The following is a 22,726-nucleotide window of genomic DNA, read 5'->3' on the forward strand; positions in this document are numbered from 1 at the left end:
TCCATGTTCGCCAGAGATGCTGCCTCTGATCTGGTTAGTTCAGGGGTTGGGAACCTGCAGCCATCTAAGCCATTAAGTGCGGCCTTTTGAATGAATCCAAATTTTGTAGAACAAATCATTTTATTTTTATTAATATGTTTTTGTTCGTCTATAATTATTTTAATTTTATTCTTAAAATGAACGTATTTAAAATACCAAAGAGTAAAAGAAGATTCAACAAAATAATCCTCCCCGACTGACGGCCATAATTAAAACATTAGTAAATCACGAGGCCTATTTTAACACCTGTTATGCTCATGATTTAGTTTTAATGCGACTCTAGAATGTACGTTAACTTTGACATGCACAAAAAATGCTTTCTTGTTTTTCAACCACTTATTGCTGCGAATCTACATTCTCCTACCTAACCCAAATCAAGACGCCCTTAATGTCACAAATGACGGATACCCATCTAGAAGATCAGCTGAAACTGCGTACCTCCATGTTGCAACCAAATATTCAAATGCTTTCCCACAAAAAGCAGTCACAACAAAGTAATTAAAAGGTTAATTAACTTTAGAATGAACATTTTTTTTAATTTTCTTGAATTTAGTACATAGTAGTTAGATTTTTACAAAATAATGTACATTTTGAAGTATATCTAATTGAAGATTCTTGAATGCGGCCTTATTAGATTACAGCTAACTTAATGCGGCATTCCAACATGAAAAGGTTCCCCACCCCTGGGTTAGTTATTCCAGCACTTTGTGTATTTTTTCCTCCTAATTTGTACTAGGAAAGCTGATGCATGGTCAGTAGGGGGAGGTCACGGTTCCAGAGGAGAACCAGAGCAGGACAAGACAGTTCAAGATACATAACGCTGTGATTCCCCTGAAACATTAACTCCTTCTCTCTCTCCACAGATACTGTGGACCTGACCTGTCGAGTACTTCCAGCATACTCGACTTTTATTTCTATTATCCTGTAACTGTAGGAGTTTTTAAAAAACTTTTGGACACTGATATCCAAATTAAGAAAACTTTTAATTTCCCAACTCTACATGCAAAGCACAAAAGAATAACAATTGATACCAAAAAGCTTTCCACAAAAACTCTTAATTAAATCTCACAATTCCAGGAACATTTTCAAAACCATTATAGCTGCCACTTGTATATGAACATTTATAAATGAATGAAGAATAAATAAAAATAAACAAATAAAGAAGTAAAATGCACGTACACGTTAAGACATTCTGCATAATTGATGGTGGGGAAGGGGTGATATTCACTAATAAAAAATACTAAGCCCATAAAAAGATTTCTTACCGCTGCAAACAAATTCCTTCTTTGGAACATCGGCGATGTAGAGCCCCCTCAAGTGTACGGGACCTGTGCACTGGGCGTACTGGCCGATGGGACGTCGTTGGCGTAACCAGTCAGAGAGCCAGGCCAAGGGGCAGTTGCAAATCAGACTGTTGGAGTGAAGCCGCCTGCGAGAAGGTGAGGAGGTAAAGGTAAGGAAAAGTTAATCAAGTGTAGACCTCCCTGTGGGTACACACACTAAAAATAACCAGTCCACTGAGTAGTGAAAACTCAAATCCTTTAGATATCCCAAGAAATTGTTTAAATCTATGAGTTACATACTCACTTTTAATTGCTACTCCCACAAAAAAAGATAAGGATGCATATGGTGATGAAATAAACCAGCGTGCAGAGATCCCACCGAATCACAGATCGGATCTTTCCCTTCATGCTCCGCAGTATGAACAAGGAAAATCCTCTCATACTTATTACTCACGAGACAGGTGGGAATATGGTCCTTTTGCATCCGATAGGGGAGAAAAAACTGGCACAGAAATCCTCTGATAACCACACATTTTTTTCTCTTTTCGCTGACACTCTGACACAGAGTGTTCAACGCTCCACTCAAAATATTCAAACCTTTCTGTTCTAAAGTCAGTCGTTTTTCATCAGGCACAGTAGGGAGGGAGGTTTGGGGAGGGAGGGGGTTGGTTGGAGAGGAAAGGGGGGGGGGGGGTGATGATAATGACTGAAGTCAAGTGGCTGTTGTCATGCCAACCTACAAACAGACGCATTTCCTTTGTAAAAACTGCTATTTGTCATTTACCTCTGCAGTCCCTCTCATCCATATAAATGTCATTCTCCTTTCTTTCCACTTATTTATGTTGCAAGCACACTGATGAGCAATTACACAAAATATCTTCTAGACTTTTTCCATTACCTTCCCACAGAAGCTAAAAACGCAACGAGTTTATTACCTGGGGGATGAGTATCGCAGGAAATAATTTTCTTTGCAAATAAACAATTCAGAGAGCTGGCTGATTCAGATAGAAACAGGGCAATCTTAACTTCAGCGCATTCCCCCATGACTGTGCTCCATTGTATTCCTGGCACAACGTTCCAGCAGCTGGCTCATCCCCTCCGTCTCGACAGTCAGCCTGCCACTACACAGCTCGCTGCTTTGCGTCCTTTAAAGAGCAAGTACCCTTCTGAACTCCCCATAATTTAATGAAAAGCTGTAAGGAACTCCAATTGCCTTGCACATATTTACTGTAATACTGGATTGCTTAAAAATGGGTTGCTTACAGTATTTTTGTGCACGGCATGCTCACCCTCACCCTCAACCCCACTTCTCTCCTGAAGCTATTTATTTTGCTCTGCATCAAATCTCAGCAGGCTAGTTGACTAAGAGGGCATCACCAATATTCAATATTGTTTATAGACAACATATGCATGTGACTACTTTGCAAAAGCTCTCACTGTTTAATTGTTAAGAGAGAGGATCTCAGTTTGTTTTTTCCCTCAGAACGCTGAGGTCAATTGCAGAGACTCAACCACCAATCAAGTCCAAATTAGATTGATTTTAAAATATTGATCAACTTAATGATGTAATAACAAGACTTAGCAAGATATTGTGCTCAAGCAGACATTCACTGATTGAAATCTGGTTCCCATTGACAAAAAGTTTTGGTCCCCTGCCCGAACTAGTGTTGTATATTGTCCTAGGGCATGTCTCACAGCTCTGCAATTAACAGCTCAAAACAGTGACAAAGAATCTAATTCTAACTCAATCAGTAATCTTTTCGGGGTCACCCTATCAGAGTTAATTCCCTTAATCTACCCATTTCTCCCTGCTACTGAAAACTAACTTGTTTTTCCTCTTTCCTAGTTTTGACAAAGAGACCCAGTATGTCGACTGTTTCCTTTGCCACAGATGCTGCCCGCCCTGCTGAATAATTCAGGTTTTGCTTGATGACCACTGCGTGAGTTGGTTTGCTGTGTTTTTCTGGGTTAAATGCATCTTATACATACAGGTTGATGTTGGGACTGTCTGTGGTTGAGGAATTGAAGTTAACCCACAATTGATCTGTCTTGTCCATGCACAGTCCCCATCTGCTCATGTGGTCAGTGCTTGATTAACAGAGAGGGAGTCTCTCCAGAGCTTCTCCAATGAATGACTATTTGGCAATGAAGGAATATCCTGCAATACTTACTTCAGGTAATTTCTATAAATAGGACTTGCAATTAGAATTTTAAGAAGAATCTTGGTTCTCCCTTGTGCAGACACATATTATTCAACTCTTGGACTATCTGCATTTCTTGCCATTTGCTAGTTAGTGAATTATCCAAAAAGTCTGAAACTGAAGACACTAAAGACTGCAGATGTTGAAATCTGGAGCATCAAGCAATCTGCTGGAGGAACTTAGTGGATCTACCAGATTATGTGGGAAGCAAAGAATTGTCAACAATTCAGATTGAAACTGGATATTGGGAGAATTATCTTATGTACTCCATAATGTTTGGGACAAAGACCCAACATTTATTTATTTGCCTCTGTATTCCACAATTTGAGATTTGTAATAGAAAAAAATAACATGTGGTTAAAGTGCACATTGTCCGAGTTTAATAAAGGCCATTTTTATGCATTTTGGTTTCACCATGTAGAAATTACAGCAGTGTTTTTACATATTCCTCCCATTTCAGGACACCATCATGTTTGGGACCCAGCAATGTCATGTAAATGAAAGTTGTCATGTTTAGTATTTTGTTGCATATCCTTTGTGTGCAATGACTGCTTGAAGTCTGCGATTCATAGACATCACCAGTTGCTGGGTGTCTTCTCTGGCGATGCTCTGCCTGGCCTGTATTGCAGCTATCTTTGGCTTATGCTTGTTTTGTGGGCGAGTCCCCTTCAGTTTTATCTTCAGCATATTAAAGGCATGCTCAATTGGGTTCAGATCGGGTGATTGACTTGGCCATTCAAGAATTGACCATTTTTTTAGTTTTGAAAACTTAGCAGTATGTTTCGGATTATCGTCTTGCTGTAGAATGAATCACCGGCCAATGAGTTCTGAAGCATTTGTTTGAAGTTGACCAGATAGGATGTGTCTATACACTTCAGAATTCATTATGCTACTACCATCAGCAGTTGTATCATCACCGTGTTTCACAGATGAGGTGGTATGCTTTGGATCTTGGGCAGTTCCTTCTTTCCTCCATATTTTGCTCTTGCCATCTCCCTGATATAAGTTAATCTTCGTTTCATCTGTCCACAAAACCTTTTTCCAGAACTGTGGTTGCTCGTTTAAGTACTTCTTGGCAAATTTTGGTAAGCCTAAGGTTTGGCTGATGTCTCCAACAGTTTTATTCTTGTTTCTCAGTCTTATAATGGCTTCTTTGACTTTCATTGGCACAATTTTGGTCCTCATGTTGATAGACAGCAATAAAAGTTTCCAAATGTGATGGAAAGACTGAAGGAAAGACTAGGTGTTGAGAGTTCTCTTATACCTGCATTAAGGAGGCTTTTAAACACACCTGAGCAATTACAAACACCTGTGAAGCCATGTGTTCCAAACATTATGGTGCCCAGAAATGGGGGGACTATGTATAAACATAGCTGTAATTTCCACATGGTGAAACCAAAATGTATAAAAATACCCTTTAATAAAATCAGACAGTGTGCACTTTAACCACATTTGATTTTTTTTGGAAAAGCAAGTGCCTTTGGATTTGAGCATTGATGTGATAATGAAGATGGATGAGGACAGTGCAGTAGACATTGTCTACATAAACTTTTGCGAGGCCTTTGACAGAGTATTGTATGGTTGGCTGGTCTGAAATTTTAGATTACATGGAATCTATAGTGAGCTAGCCAATTGGATACATAATTGGCTTGAAGATAAGAGAAAGAGGGTGGTGGTAGATGGTTGTTTTACAGAATGGGAAACTGTAGCATGTAGTGTGTCATAGAAATCAGTGCTGGGCCCCCTGTTATTTGTTAGTTTGACTAACCATTTGGATATGAATGTAGGTGGTGTGGTTAGTAAGATTGCAGATGACCCACACAAGGCAGTGGTATAGTGGACCGTGAAGGTTATCTAAGATTGCAATGGGATCTTGATCAATTGGGCCAACGGGCTGAGGGATGATAGATGGAGTTTAATTCAGATAAATGTGAGGCATTTTTGAAAGACTTACATAGTAAATGGTAAGGCAGAGGGAGTGTTGCAGAAGAGAGAGACCTAGGGGTGCAGATGCATAGTGGCATGAAAGTGTCAACACAGGTGCACAGGATGGGCAAGAAGGCATTTGGCACACTTGCCTTCATTGGCCAGGGTATTGAGCACAACAGTTGGAACATCATGTCACAGCTGTACAAGACGTCGTAGGGTCATATCTGGAGCTCAGTATACTGTGTACCATTCTGGTTGCCCTGCTATAGGAAGGATTTATTAAACTCATAAATGTGCAAAAAGGTTTTTTTTCCAAGGATGTTGAGTTAGCAGGAGAGTCTAAATAGGCTAGTGTTTTTCCATTGAGCATAGGAGGCTGAGACGTGACCTTAGAGAGGTTTATAAAATCATGAGGGGCATAGAATACAGTGGATTGTCAAGTCATTTCCCCAAGGTAAGTGAGTCCAAAACTAGAGAGTATAGGTTTAAGGTGAGAGGGACCTGATGGACACCCTTTTCGCACAGAGTGGTGAGTATAAGGAACGAACTGCCAGAGCAAACAGGGAAGGGGAGAATAATTCCAACATTTAAAAGATATACTGTACATGGATAGGAAATGTTTGGAGGGATGTGGCCCAGGCACAGGCAAGTGGGACTGCATTGATTAGGCAATTTGGTTGGCATGAACAATTTGTCCAAAGGGTCTGTTTACGTGCTATATGGCTCTATGACTGAGTACCTGATCTGCTTCCCCACCAATTGCAAGGGACTAAACACCAACTACCCAGATGCACATTATCTAAACCTTATCATTTTCCCAATATCCATCACCCCATCACCCTCTCATCCCCAACCACCACTCTCTAAAACTTGCTGTGTCCTCCACATCATCCCCTTTCATCTACGTACACCTTGCCAACCCCCTGATTCCACCTGCATGCACCAAATGCCATCTGCTTCATCCTTTATTGGTCTTAAGAACTGCTACCACCTCTGCCTTCTTCTTGTGGCCTAGGCCCATACATGGCTCCAGGATATCCCAGCACATGGTTTTATGTGGGTCAAGCAGGGGATTGTGCGGATTAGACACCAGTTATGAGACAATACTGCAAACTCATTAAAACATTTGTGCATAGATTTACTCAAGCCCTGAGGTGATTTTAGAGAAAAGGCAAAGCCAAAGTATAGGAAGATAACTTATACAGACATAAATTAGATTTTACATTACATTTTTGATTTTTGGATCTTCAGGTAATATAGAATGAAAAATATTGTGCTAAACTAGGGTTGGATTGTACTTATTTTTTTAAATGTTAATTGACAATGAATATTGTTTGAGATTTTCTCACAATATTCTTAACTTTCCCAATTCTTAAAGTGAACCAAAGTCTGGTGACATTGAAGCCAAGGAGTTATTCTCTGAAGTACCTTTGTCTCAGAAATACTCAGATGCCACGTTATGACGTTATTTGAGTATTGCAAAAATCCTTCTGTGATAAAGGATTGTTTCTGCACTGTAAAATTCTGAACTGTGTTCACCTGCTAAAAATAACAAGTTACGTTGACTGGAACTAGATCTGATGAGAGCTGAAGGCATTCATATCAACACGGTTTTATCCTCTTTGAGATGTACACTGGCCACCCAACTGTGCAAAGTTTCAGGCTGATGTGACGGAATATGTTGACTTATTATCTTAATTAGGTGTGGTCTGTGGCTGACTGAGAAGATGATGGTCAACCTTCACTTGGAATTAGACACAAAATGCTGGAGTAACTCAGTGGGACAGGCAGCATCTCAGGATAGAAGGAATGGGTGATGTTTCGGTAAAGACCCTTCTTCAGACTGAGAGTCAAGCGAGAGGGAGACACAAAGATATGGTATGAAATAAAGACATCAAAGGGGACAGAGATCAAGGAAAATGTAGAATAGAGCATTGATAGCTCGGGGAAGTTGACAACGAAGCATATAAAGATAAATTTTAATCAGGAGGACAGTCAGGCAATATTCATACCGCTGCCCAAGCTAAATATGAGGTGCTGTTCCTCCAATTAGCGTTGGGCCTCACTCTGATACTGGAGGAGGCCCAGGACAAAGGTCAGTGTGGGTATGGGAAGGTCAGTTAAAGTGTTTGACAACCGGGAGATCAGGTAGGTTTAGGTGGGACTGAGCGGAGGTGTTCAGCGAAATGATCGCCGAGCCTGCGCTTGGACTTGCCGATATATAGGAGTCCACACCTGGAACAGTGGATACAGTTTGTGAAGTTGGAGGAGGTGCAAGTGAACCTCTTCCTCACCTGAAAGGACTTGGAATTGCTGCACCACATGAAATGAGCATACATGGAGGTCCCACTGAGGTCTCTTTCTAAGTTCAGTGCATCACTCCTTCCCTTTGTCCCATTTCCTTTCTCCTTCAAATAGTCCTCTATCTCCCCTTTGCATGTTGCTGTTGAATAGGTATGATCATCCTGTCCAAATCCTAATAAAGTACATGAACCTCTGCTGATCTGAACTATTTCAGATTTGGCAGGGAATATAACAAGAAGCTAAAACTGTTGTAACATAAACCAAATGAGTTGATAGAAATCATTAGCAACCAAGAGAAATATGTCCTCATATTAGAAAATCATTCTTATTCCTTCAACCTAGCCTGTTATCTGTTGCTAAATTTACTGCACTTGCAAAGCATGCTTTCACCTGCATTATTATATCTCCTGCTGCTTAGCAGCTGAAATATTTGCTTCCTTGCATATTATGGAATGCACCAATAATATGCTTCCCAATATAAGCATTTATCTTCACACATGCAAAAGCTGGATAAATTATACGTCTTCTGCTTTGTGTTTTATTTAAAGCTGTTAACAACAGATCGCATTATGGGATTAATAAAATGTTCACATTTCAGACCAGTATTTATAGGGAGGTGGAGTGAGGAGAGGGGATGGCATCTGGTAGCCAAGAGATCTGGAAAAAGAGGTCCTGCCAAACTTAATCACAGCATCTTATTTGAAATTGTTTCATACCATTTCATGCATGACTATCATCCATGGAAATTGAAAGGTTGGCCAATAATGGCCAAGCAGGGTACCTTGCTGTGTAGAACATGGTGGCAACAGAGGAAGGAAGTGAGGAACAGAGAGCAGAAAGGTAAAGGTTGGGAATTGGGGATAAAAGACTGTGGCAAATGGGGAATCACAAAGGGTAAATCTGCAGATGGAATTTTTATAGCAAAGGTTGAAAGTATGGACCATGTGGGGATGTCAGCACAGTGGCACATCTGGTAGAGCTGCGGGCTTACAACACTTAAGAGCACGATTCTATCCTGACTTTGGATGTTGTCTGTGTAGTGTTTGCATGTTCTCCCTGTGACTGCTGCTCCCGTTTCCTTCCACATCCCAAAGACGTGTTGGTATGTAGGATAATATTACCAAGCCTCTGTAAATTGCCCCTAATGCATAAGGAGTGGATGCGAAAGTGGGATAACATAGAACATATGTGAACAAGTTTTCGATGGTCACTGTGGACTTGGTGGGTCGGACAGCCAGTTTCCATGATGTATCTATCAATCAATCATATTTCTGGAGGTGTAGCAATTTGGCTTCTGGAAGCAGCAGCTTCTTTTAGATGGTGAGTTTACTGGGCTCTAGTAAATCTAACCCACATATGTCAACCCCAACTAACTGGTGAAATCAAAGGCACACAGTCTGATCTAACTATTATAATTTCTGACCAGGCTCCCTAGAACAGTCATTCATTCCATAACCAACTTGCACCATTTAAATTAACATGTGGCAGAATAGAATTGGGATCCTAAATTTAATCTTCCCCTCATCCTCGAGTTGCCTGTTAGTGATTCTCATAAGAATTATGCCTGTGAACATATGGGTTTCTTCATAGCACTCGTTTCTTCCCACATCCCCAAGATGTGCAGGTTGCTATGCTGTAATTGGCTGCTGTAAATTACTCCCAGAGTGCAGGTGAGCAGTAGAATCTCCACTGGAATCTCTGAGCTGCTTCATTCAGTATTAAAGGTGGTGAAGTGGGGATGGTTGAGAGCTTCAGGTGCCCAAGCATAAATATTACAATCTATCTGGCTTGGACCAACTATGATTGAAGCTACAGCTAAGAAAGCAAACCAACACCTCTGCTTCCTCAGAATCCAAAGCAAGTTTGGCATGTCTCCAATGACTCTTATCATCTTCTACAGATTCATCATAGTAAGCATCCTGTCAATATGCATCACTGCTTGCTTTGTAACAGCTCTATCCAAGACCCCAAGAATATGCAGTGGGTTATGCATGTTGCCCGGTTCATCACACAAACCAGTCTCCCTCCCATCGACTCCATCTATACTTCACGAAGCCTTGGGCAAGCAGCCAACAGAATTAAAAACCATTCAACCCCAGTCATTCCCTCTTCTCCCCTCTCTTGTCAGGGGGAAGATACAACAGCTTGAAAGCATGTACCAGCAGATTCAGGAACAGCTTCTTCCCTGCCGTTATCAGATTATTGAACGATCCTCCCATAAACTAGGGCAGAATCCTAATCTCACACCCTACCTCAAGCTCATGCACCTTAGAGCTACCGAGTCGACAGCATTCAGTTGCAGCCATTTCCTTGCAATGCAAGACCAACAAGTTGTAATCAGACCCAAGTGTGTCTTTCATTGTTGATAGTCTCCCTGTGGCAATGTTTACCTTGGTATGTAAAATAGTTTATGCAAAGCAAATCAAGATTTTTTAGCTTCAAGTTGGAATAAAAATTGAAACCATTGAGTCCTACTCTTACTTAATATAGTTCCAAACAATTAAACCCGTGAATCCCAGCAATACCGGGAGAGCACATGTAGAGATGTTTACACAGATAGAGGGGAGCTGAAACAAATGAAGAAGTCTCTCTGTGGTTTAGAAAAACACATTTGTTTATGTGGGAACCTTTTGTAGTGTAAACTAGCTGAGTTAATCCAAACACAATAATTAAAAATTAAAATGTATATAATTCAGTGGGATCAACAAACTTCATTACATCCCTGTTCGTGTCAAATCTGACTGTTTAAACACTACAGGCATTAGAAGCTCTAATGCTTCTAATATTAGAAGCCCAATAGTTTTTGAAAAACATTTCAATATACCTTGTACTATTGAATCTTTTTTTTATTTTTAAACTTGTAAAATTAAAATTATAAAAAGTTAAAAATGTTAAAATCAAGTTTAATTGTTTGGGTTTTGATTTGTAATGCTTTATTTGTACATGACTCACCCTGAAACTGAAAGCCAGTTGTTCTTAAGCCACTTATTAAAGAAAGGGGGCAGATGATATCTATTACTCTAACCTCATCATAAAACAACACAGCCAAACCATGGCCGGGATAAAAAGAATCACATATGTTGAGGGAGAGATTACATTTGTAGATACAAGCAGGCTCCCTTGATTGTCATTATGTCCTTTCTTTCCATTACAAATGCGGATTTGTGCAAGTAAAGTGTTTAATCTCATTGAATCACCAAGATTAATGAAGGAGGGAAAGTAGAAGTACAAAATGGTTGGACAACGTCAAGCGAGTCGACAGAGAACAGACAGCAAAACCTTTACCAAGATTGCCTTTATTGGCCAGCATTGAATTAGCCCAGCAAACTCTTTTTTCAGGCTGAGGTCACCACTTTGTACTGAACATGACAGGGGGAATTCAATCTAAAATGGCCCATTCTAATCCGCTTTTATGATTTCCTTCCTTTGCACATTTAATTACAGAAAGGAGATTAGGCGGCTTGGCTCCCTCGAGAGTCAGACATTAAACAACCTCTGAAATTAAAAAAACACACAGGCAAGAATGGGATTCTGCTGAACTGCCTGGAAGAGATCGATAGCGAGCAGTGGGAGATCGATTGCAAACAGCCAGCCAACTAGAGAGTAGCAATAAAACTTCTACCTAATCAGGTAAATTAGCCTTCACCAACATTAATGTTTTCAAATCCAAGGACAAACCTGCACTGCTGTCAATCCTGGAAATGGTCAAAATCACTTCATCTCACTAATCATTTCGATCACCCCCGTCCCCCTGCTCTGTTGCTGTTGCAATTTCTGCTTCGCTACAGTGCTATGTTTAAATTCCACTCATTTCAGTCAATGAGCTTGGATTCTCATTTACTAATTCTCTGTTGACCTGCCAAGTATTGTAGGAATATAGGAACAGGTGTAAGTCATTCAGCTTCTCAAGAACACTCTCCCGTACGGAGCTGATCAGCATTTACTTCAATTTTCCTGCAGAAACAAAGAAATGCAGAAGGTACACAAAAAAGCTGGAGAAACTCAGCGGGTGCAGCAGCATCTATGGAGCGAAGGAAAAAGGCAACGTTTCGGGCCGAAACCCTTCTTCAGACGCTGGTTTACAAAAAAGAAAAGACAAAGTGCAAGAGTAATTCAATGGGTCAGACAGCATCCCTGGAGAACACGTTTTGGTTCCGGACCCAGATGTTATCCAGGGATGTTACCGAACCCGCTGAGTTACTCCAGCACTTTGTGTCTTTCCATTTTCCTGCATTTGTTCCACATCCCTCTATATCTTCAGAGGAGAAATAGTTTGCAAAATGCAAGAATGACTTTTTATGGCTAGAGAGGTCTAGTGCACCCAATTTTCTAGTCTGCGCCGCCAGTGTTTGATTGATGTATCCAACTACATTTAGAAGAAATTTCAACTTGACAACCCAGAATTTTAAAGCATAAGGTTTTTCTCCTGACTTTTATATACTCATTGTAACTTTAACTGACTTCTCATCAAAGGATCATGACATACCAGGACCAGAAACAAAACAGGCCATTTGCCATCACATCCATCCCCATCTCACCCTGAATGTAGAAGGGCCCGTACACAAAATGTTGTCTGCAACCCTAAAGAAAGGTCCCAACACAAAACATCATCTGTCCAGTCTGAAGAAGGATTCCCTCCAGAGATGCTGCCTAACCCGCTGAGTTCCTCCAACACTTTTCTTTGTGCTCAAGATTCCAGCATCTGCAGTTTTTTGTGACTCCATCTCATCCTGCCTAGTTGAGCTAACAATATTATAAACAGGCCCATTAAAACGAGGGTTTACTATATAGACTTTTCACACGTGGATAGCACACAACAAAAAAGCTTTTCACTGTAACTTAATACATGTGACAATAAACTAAACTTTCTAACTAAATAAATGCGTGATGTTTCGGGTCGATTCTGAAGAAGGGTCTCGGCCCAAAATGTCACCCATTCCTTCTATTAGAGATGCTGCCTGTCCCGCTGAGTTACTTCAGCATTTTGTGTCTACCTTCAGTGTCAACCAGCATCTGCAGTTCCTTCCTACACATATCTAACTAACTACTTTGTCTTCACTTGTGTTCTTTATAATACGGCTGGTCTGATTCTGCGATCGGTTTCAATAATGTTAGCACAGGAAGGCACAAATCTGATATTCTGAAATGCATTATCTGAAAATCACCACACACACATTGATTCCCATATTGCACTTAGAATCTCACGGCATAGAAGGAGGCAATTGGCTTACTTCACCTGCATCAATTCCTTCAAAGACCTCTCCACTTCTACCCATTCCCTTCTCCCCATTCTTTGCCTAAGTGTTTCTAATGGGCCTGTCCCCACTTAGGCGATTTTTTGGGGGACTACAGGCGACTGCCACAAAGTTTTCAACATGATGAAAATTTTTGGCGACAATTTTTGCTGTCATAGGTTGTCGTTGGTGTTGCGTAGGTTGTCGCTAGGTGTCGTAGGTGAATTCCATTAAAATTAGTCCATGGCAGTTGCCTAAGGAGTTGCCTAAGTGGGACAGCCACACAGAATCAGGATGTAGGATTGCTTAGATAACAAAAATATGCAGCTCTCACTAAAGGCATCTACTTTGTGCTCAGTATATTGCCAAATAAACATAAATGTGCCTTATAATGTTCTAAACACATTAACATGCACAAACAGACACATTAAAATGTTTAAATACCTGAAAGGGATTGATAAGAGCGAACAAACTATGGCCACTGAGACTTACAAGCAGTGATCTGCCAATCACAACTGCAACTGTGTGCACAAAGACCGTTCTCTATGAGAACAGCACACAGCAGTGAGCCACTTGACATAAGTGGTCTGAAATCTGATCTTTGTTTTTATGAAGATAATAATTTGTTCCTCAGTGTGCACATGTATAGCAATACATTTGTTAGAAGAATTGTGAGATGCATTCCCAGGCCAGCATCGAGAGCTCGTAGCTCTACGGACAGTGAATCAGCGGATAATGAGAATGGAGCATGTTTGCATCTTCAAAGCCATTGTAGATTTTGTCGCCACTATTGTTCAAGCTGGGAATTCCATCTTGAACAAACTGCACATAAAGGATTCTTCTAAACTCGACTTTCAGAAACGCCCACATTGAAGCACTCAAAATTAACTTGTTGGTTTTTGAAAGATTGCAAAGTATGTTACAAGTACTTACAAAGTCCTCAACTTTGGCATATGGTTGAAACTGGTCAAGGGGATGAGACTGATGTTGTTATTGTTGAGGGTGCTGAAAGACAAAAGAAAAAAAATCAACTTACTTCCAGGCCTGTGATGGCAAAACCAAAGAAAAAAACACTCTTGTATTTAGTATGATTGTGCATAATGTAAGTACCTTTCTCATTGAACTGAATGCAAAAAGTGAATTTCACTGTCCTTTATTTACAAGGGACAATAAAGTACCCAATGAACCATTGGAAACAATGTACCGATTATAATGACATCACATATGGGTGAGAGAGGGACCTTGGTTTGTTTTTTACAAAGGCCTCTCTTCTGTTTGCTGGTCCCTTGGCCAATTAAGCAAGGTTCTGTAATCATCGAGCCAAACAGCCAAGATAACGCTAAGCCTTTGCCTTGCCTTCCTGCAATGGTTGTACAGGGGAGTGGAGCAAATAGTGAAATATCACCCTGCCTCATGGCGGAGAAGTCATACATTGAAGAGTCCAACAGAATCAACATTCCACAGCCCTGCACAGGACAACGTAGTGGAAATTGCTGACCAGTTATTGCTCATGTCACAGCATTAATGAATGAATGAATTAATGAATGAATGAATGAATGAATGAATGAATGAATGAATGAATGAATGAATAACAATGAATGAATGAATAAGTTTATTGGCCAAGTATTCACAGACAAGGAATTTGCCTTGGTGCTCCGACCACATGACAACATGGCATACAGTGACAGTTAAGAATGATACATAAAACATTAAACATTAATAATAAAACATTATTGATTAAACATGTGAATTACATAAAATACCAGTGAAAAAAGAGGCTACAGATTTTTGGTCATTGTGTAGAGCTACTACTTGTGGAATAAAGCTGTTTTTATGTCTGGCTGTGGTAGCTTTGACAGTCTGGAGTCGCCTTCCAGAGGGAAGTGAATCAAAGAGTTTGTGGCCAAGGTGAGCGGGGTCAGTGATGATCTTACCCGCTCACTTCCTGGCCCTTGCAGTGTACATTTCGTCAATGGAGGGAAGGTTGCAGCCAGCCGATTCGCTGCAGCCTCCGGGTGTCGTGCTTGGTGGGTGAGCTAAACCAAACCATGATGGAGAAGGTGAGGACAGGTTCTACGATGGCTGTATAGAATTGGACCATCATTGCCTGTGGCAGATTGTGCTTCCTCAGCTGCCGCAGGAAGTATATCCTCTGTTGTGCCTTTTTGACTGTGGACTCGATGGTAGCCCCCCACTTAAGGTCCTTGCAGATGATGGTTCCCAGGAACTTAAAAGATTCCACAGATGTGACTGTGGTGTTGTTGATGGTGAGTGGGGTCAGGGGAGGGGGAGCTCTCCTAAAGTCTACAATCAATTCCACTGTCTTAACAGTGTTTAATTTCAGGGGAAGACTCTCACACAATCTCAACAGTACAGTTAAACATATTTGCTGCATATATTTATTGAATGAGTATTCAGTTTGCCAACAACCAAGAAAATAAGGTACTTCTTCAAAAATATTTATATATTCTGCTTATTTTATCTGTTTAAATTCCCCATTGGGTAAGATTTTATGTTGAATGAATTATATATTTCAAACACTACCAGAAGTTGATAGCTATCTTCTCTACTTATGCTTATCCAGTGCTGATTATGTTGCTGGTCCCAAGACAGTTTTAATGGGTGCCCTGTGTGTAGAAGCCACATTGTTTCCTGTTAGGTAAAAATGGTGGGGAGGAGGGCAGGAGTCAGCAAAGTTTAACAGGTGTAGGAAGGAACTGTAGATGCTGGTTTAAACTGTAGACATGAAAACCAGAAGACCTCAGCGGGTCGGACAGCATCTCTGGAGAAAAGGAATAGGTGACGTTTCGGGTCGAAACATCACCCATTCATTTTCTCCAGAGATGCTGTCTGACCCACTAATTTAAAAGGAATAGACGAAGGAGGTGGGTTATCCAACTTAGAGAAGTGTGGGGGAGGGGTTTCCAGAAAAACATTGTCCCTCCTCGGGTACTGATTTTGCATGATCAGCCATGATCATGTGAATGGCGATGCTGGCTCGAATGGCCGGATGGCCTACACATGCACCTATTTTCTATGTTTCCAACCAGGGTTTATTCAGATATTATAACTGCACCATATCTACCTAATGCTGCTTTATTACCTCCAACATTACTTGCAACTCCTACTATACACTTGGTTTCAACTCTCAACTGCACCGAAGATAGACACAAAATGCTGGAGTAACTCAGCGGGACAGGTAGCATCTCTGGAGAAAGAATGGGTGACGTTTTGGGTCGAGACCGTTCTTCAGTCTGAAAAAGGGTCTCGATCTGAAAAGTCACCCATTTCTTCTCCCCAGAGATGCTGCCGGTCTCACTGAGTTACTCCAGCATTTTGTGTCTATCTTTGGTTTAAACCAGCATCTGGTGTTCCTCCCTACACATCTCATTGTGGTGCTGATCATCTAAAATTCATCAAACAGCTTCCCTCTCTTCCATAAGGTCAATGCACTTTTGATTAAATATTTTGCTAATAATTTGATGGTATGCTCCCATTTTAACAACATGCATTGTATGATCTACCATGGTGGGGCGGGGGGTACGGGGGAATAGACGGTAGAGATTGAGTGACCCGGAACGGGGTGCACGCTCAATGGATCAGGTCTGTACTAACATAAGCAGAAAAATGGAGGCTAAATATTTGGTGGTTGGTTTCACAATTGTTTTCTCTCTGAGATTTAAGCAAGAAGCAGTGGTGATAAAATTGACATTTTCCCCTGTCTCTTACTGTCAGGTGACCTGTTCATCAATCTTCAGCTTGGCTCTGTGCGTGTTCTGTGCAAGCCTTGTTGTGTGTCAGCTCTAGTATGTAATTACGTTAACACAATGATGTTACATTTAGCATGCAAATGGCAATTATGGTCATCAGGCATCTCCTGACTGCAAATCTGCTTCAAGTAATCCACAGTCAATCTTTAACAACTGTTCAATGCAGTTTTGACTGCTTTAAAGATAATTTCACAATTATGATAATTTTTCTGTTTTTGTTGCTACTGAATTAAAAAAGCAAAATGTTGTTTTTCTACCACCCAGTTATGATGAAGCATGCAATTTCTGAATGCTGAATGATATTGATGCTGCATTTCTTCATTGGAACAAATTCATCCTGTAACAAGGCAGAATAACAAACTTGATTCCCCAACTTGTCCCCTGGATTTGCCATCTAGCAACAGCAGCATTATTTCATCCGAAACCCTGCAAATGTTTGCCAACGATTGAGAATGATCTGCTTTCTCATAGCTTACTAGCACATGAGAAAATATTGTCTAAGTGTCATGAGCTGGTTTCATTAAAATGTTTATTTATATATCTTTTTTTCCTGATTTGCATCGGTTCATTGATTTTCCACCCTTTATCATTGCAATGCTTTTATGTAAAAGAGGGAAATAAATTATTGAGGGGACCAATGTGAAGATTGAACTTCCTCTTTGCTGATTTCAAGGGAGAAGTTACATGTATTTTGGTTTTCTCTGCTTCACTTCTCAGGCCATTCACTCGTCTGATGGAAGTTATAGTTTAGGTCCCCATTTCTGACTGCTGACTTACATCTAGTGACACTGACTATAATTGCTGGGCTGGTAACAGGTGAAGTGACTTCAGGCCGCTTGCCACACGAGGGACCATGTCACAGAGCTCTCCAAGATTCCAGACCTACAACCAACCTCTGCCTTATGCTACTGTCCCACTTAGGAAACCTGAACGGAAACCTCTGGAGACTTTGCGCAACATAAAAATTCAAAACCAGCCGCGACCAAAAATAGGTTGCCGTTTTAAAAATCGGTAATTTTTTAGTCGAAGCCGGTTGCGATGCTAGTTGAAGGTGTTTGCCGGAGGTTACAGGTGGTTGCCGGAGGTTGCAGGTAGTGGAAGGTAAAACTACTATTTTTAGTCGCGGCCGTTTTTGAATTTTTTTAAATAATCGCCGGAACATAGAAGAAGCGGAAACCACTTTTGACCATTAGGGAGACTGACAAAAACCTCCGGGAACTGCACAGAAACCTTGGGTGGGGTGAAGTCTTCTCCCCCCCCTACAAGAAGGGTTTCGGCCCGAAACGTTGACTATTTCCTTCACTTCATAGATGCTGCTGCACCCGCTGAGTTTCTCCAGCACTTTTGTCTACCTTCGATTTTCCAGCATCTGCAGTTCCTTCTTAAACTCCTTTTAATCTTGCGGCTTTAGGTTCAGTTTTATACACTTCCTTCAAATGGGACCTGGTCAAAAGCCTTAAAATCCATATTAACTATATCAAATGCACTTGCCTCTTCAACCTTCAACTTCCTCAAATACTCAGTCAAATAATTGAGTACCACTTGCCTGTAACTGATCCATGTATGTCCCTGATTAACCTGTGGTTCTTTAAATGTGGTTTCATGCAATCCACTGGAATCAAACCCAATAGTTTGTCCACCATCCACTTTAAATGTTAATATGTTAAAAGCCTCCTATATATTTATCTCTCTTTCTAAGCAATGGTACAATGATATCAGTCCTCCGATCATCCTGAAACACTGTTGTCGTCAGGAAAATTTCAATATTGTAGTCGGAGCTTTTGAAATTCCCCCCGCTCCCCTGCACCTTTCCATAGTCTGAGATATATTTCATTTGGGCAAGGCAACGTATCTATTTACAAAGATGATAAATGTCTAATACTTCTTCTTTTACCAAAGAAATCGCTCAGCTTGTGCTTAAAAATCCTAGAACACCAAACAGAAGATGCAAAGTGAACGGCTGTGATCGGTAACCCTACAACGACTAAGTTGCTGGTCCAACATTGTTAATCATTTGATATTTTGCAACATCTATTACGTCAGAATACATCGATGGTGAAGGGATAATTGGCTTTTAGAAAAAGGAAAGATTTTGCGAAAATTCCATGTAGCTTTCCATATTCCTTTTATAACCGTGCTGCTACCTTTAAGGACAGTAAATATACATTCTCCCCAACATTACCTTTTATTCCAACAGTCCATGGCAATAGCATTTTATTGCTCTGGTATTTTATTACTCTGGTATTTTTTTCCATTCTTCACATGTTTAAATTCTAATGTTTTATTTTTAATTGTCTACTGTATATCGTGTCGTTACTTGTGAGCAAAGCACCAAGGCAAATTCCTTGTATGTATACGTACTTGGCGAATAAAATTTATTCAATTCAATTCAATTCAATTCAATACTTCACTGCTTATAGTGATACAAACACACATATGTCTAATTTTAAAATGCAATGCAGTTATTAACATTAGCGGAGATGCAGTCAATAATGAATGGTCTTGAGAGGACTTACTCAGCCTGTTAGCATGTTAACACTCAGCACTGAGGTACATATCAATTTAGTGTCATGCTGCAAAAGCTCTGTGGCAATGGTGGGCTCTAATACTATTGTCAGCTAATTTCGTAAACCATGCCATGAGCACTCGCTGTATAGGTTATCACACTATCAACAGTGTGCCACAAAGCAGTAAGATATTAGGTGCTATAGATAAATCATAAACATTCTGAGGCATTTCATCGATGCAATCTCAACCCAAATTGAAAGATAAAGCGTTTGATACTGATTATAAAATAAGAAAATAATTCAGTCTTTCTCTCAGTGAATATTCCATCAAAGTTGGACAATTTTTCTCATAATTATATCATCACTGGGCTTACTGAGAAAGAGCTAGGAAACCTCAACCTTGAAGTCTTTCACATTACATGAGCTGTTATCTGACTGGAAGGCATCAAGCTGGGATCTGATTCATTCGCAGATGAGATTCACTGAGATTCTGCGATGGGCCACTGTGTAGTGCACAGAAGCAGGGAGCGGTGGCTAACTGTTTCCGTCCCCACCCAGGGTTCGTACCATCCCCTCCATTACTCTAGTTAGAGTCGATTGCAGGGAAGGTATCTGGTCCATGCAGCTTAATTCAATGACAGGTGCCAGGACAAGAAGAAAAAGGAAATAAGATAAAACATATCTAACATCCTATAACTTATGCATCATTTAATTTAAGGACAAAGTTGTTTTAATAAATAAACTGATGCTTAGTTTTGCCAGTTTTAGAAGGGAGTGAACATCACGGACATGATTACATTTGCCAGACATTACAATGCCTGCTCTCATCCCCCAAAATGGAAAACAATAGGAAACTGGCAGTCCTTCAGTTTCATTATTTGCAAAAAGTTGAATGCCATTGAAAACAAGCTTCTCAATCCCTATGAAAAAATAATCTTTTAAACAATATATTATGCATTGCATTTGATTACGAGTAGCATATTAGTATAATACAATAGCCTTTTCCTGCACTGAAATAACGGAGCCAATTATCATTTTGCTTCATGTAACACATTAATGAAAGGAAAATTGCAACAAAACTGATATTATTTAACCAACCTGGACCACTTTAAATAAAGTGGGGTGCGCAGAAAGCAGTGTACATTCTTCAACTATGATCCCCAATTCTTAGAAGGAGAATGCATATGGCGAATAAAATGTAAACCTCATATCTTTGCAGTTTGCATCAGCCGTACAAATGGAACAGGAACGCGCGAAGCTAGTTGAAAATCCATAGGTAAGGAGCAACCTAAAATTCCTGGAGCTACATACCTGTCCTGTCCATGGGATTCCTGGTAAATGCATAGTGCTGAGAAGTGAGGGGATAAACGTAGGGTGGCCGATCTGGAAAATGAAGGTCTTCCTTTCGGCTGCGAAGGCGCGTTGCATTCCTTGCAGCTGCTTCGCTCTCGGTCGCTCGCCGAATATCCCTCCCATCTTCCGACTGCGGAGATTTATGCCGGACCAAGCGTGCTGACATCAGGGCGATCCTTGCTGATTAATCACTGCGGTAAAATAGCACCGTGCTATTTTATTACCGCAGCAAATTTGAGGAGGGGAGGTGGGGTGGGAGTTGTGGATTGCTGTCCTGGTTCACGGCAGCTTTGCGTACGCCGCCGTTAAACGAGAAGGAGGAGGAAGCAATAGCGGGATTACGCAGATACCGCAGTTCCTGCAGCCATATCCAAAGCTATGTGCCACACCTATCGACCAGCAATAGAGGAAAGAATGAAATCCACAGAAGATGCTGTTGGCTTTTCCTAAATCCTATTTATTTTCTCTCACCCTAGTGCATGCCATTACATTAAGCTGCAAAGAACAGATACTTTCCTTGCAGCCCACCCCCAACTAGGCCAATGGAAGGGATGTTTTAGTGGTATCAGTATACTGTGGGTGTGGATGGAAGCAGCCAGCCACGCTCCCTACCTCTGTGTGAGTCCTGAAACCGATGTGTGTTGCATGGTTCTTGTGTTAGTCACAACATCCACTGTAAATGTTAGATTCGCTGATTTCGATATCAGGTTCACCTCACCAGCCGTGTGGAATTTTATAGTTTCTTACCGTTTCTTCTCTATCAAGAAATAAAATGGACCAAGTGACCAATACTTTATGAAAGCATTAGCAAAAATGATGCACGTGTTTATTAATCGAAGACAAATAAGGAAGAAATGGCAGCTTCTGCTGCCTGCACCTGGAAGTAAAGAACAAAACTAAAAGTAAGCACTTAGCATCATGAGGTGTTGTGTTGATAATTTGATATCTCAAAGTATATTTCATACTCCTACTCAGGTGATTGCCTGAGATAAACACCATGGGTTTTAAGGAATAGATTGCATTTATCTCCTTAAGTGAGCATTTATCTCAGCCAATACCTAAGCAAACCATTAGCTGCATTTATTTTCCAGTGCTATCTGACGGTCAGGTTGACATAACTGTGTCTTTGGCAACGCCCCACATTCCTTTTCAACTTTCCTTCCTCCTTGCCATGCAAAGCTTTCTTAATGCTTCAAAGGTATGGGGGGGGAATAGAGTCCATATCTCAGAATTCACCCACTTGTTTCGACTGATTTGTTTTCCTTGCTTCGCCGTAACATTTAGAATTGATCAGCTAATCATTATATCTGTGAAGTCACTTCCAAAATTTGAGTAGGACATTCCAGACAGATTTCCTTCTTTGTAAATTAGGTCACCGGTGGATGACTATTTCACAGAAAACAAAGATGATGTAGCTTGCGTGCTCCACTTTGATGCGGAGGTGTTTTATACCAGAAAGCAGGAAGACTCTCCCACCCTTATAGAGTCTACCTGAACCACGCACATACCCTGCAGCTTAATGAGTATCTTTGTAATTGTGAAGACTATCTGCAAGGCACAGACACTGGACAATACTCCCATGACTTGATGGGCTAAGCTCTCCGATTTCTTACTTGTGTGGAAGAGGCAGATTTACACGAAGGTGAGGCATGATAAAGTTGGAGAGGGAGAAATATAATGAACAAAATAATTGTAAAGAATAATTGGAGGCAACAAAGTAAATCCTTCCAAAATGGGGCTGGGCAAACTAAATTAGAGACCTTTAAGTGAATCTGTATTAAAAATGATCAATGCTTTAATGTTGTAAACAAGATCTAAATGACATACACCTTTCCTTTGGAGAATTTGAACATTTCACCCAAATTGCCCATGTTTCACACAAGCTTTCTCTTGAACTTCATCCAACCCTTTCCGTATAACCTTCCATTCATTTCTTTCCCACGTGCCATCCGGCGCTCCTTAAACTTTGGTGCAACTACTCTGTGTCCTTCAAATTCCATATTCTAACCAATCTCTGGATGAAACAAAATCGGAATTCCTCCTCGGGTTTATGTTCATGACTTCTAGATGAAAATGGAAACACTTTTTCCATAATGTACCCTATCA

At 40.6% G+C, this 22,726-nt stretch overlaps 1 protein-coding gene across 1 annotated transcript in view; it reads right to left on the reverse strand.

The window, feature by feature from the left end:
* Window positions 1–22,726, reverse strand: part of LOC116978642 (slit homolog 3 protein-like) — a 432,238-nt gene that overhangs the window by 50,823 nt on the left and 358,689 nt on the right. The window contains exons 7-8 of the mRNA XM_033029927.1: window positions 13,924–13,995; window positions 1,305–1,468 (exon numbers count right to left, since the gene is read on the reverse strand). Of these exons, the coding sequence (XP_032885818.1) occupies window positions 1,305–1,468; window positions 13,924–13,995 (236 nt within the window). The remainder of the gene's footprint in view (window positions 1–1,304; window positions 1,469–13,923; window positions 13,996–22,726) is intronic.

This window comes from Amblyraja radiata, chromosome 11 (genome assembly GCF_010909765.2).
Source record: "Amblyraja radiata isolate CabotCenter1 chromosome 11, sAmbRad1.1.pri, whole genome shotgun sequence".
Lineage (NCBI taxonomy): Eukaryota > Metazoa > Chordata > Chondrichthyes > Rajiformes > Rajidae > Amblyraja > Amblyraja radiata.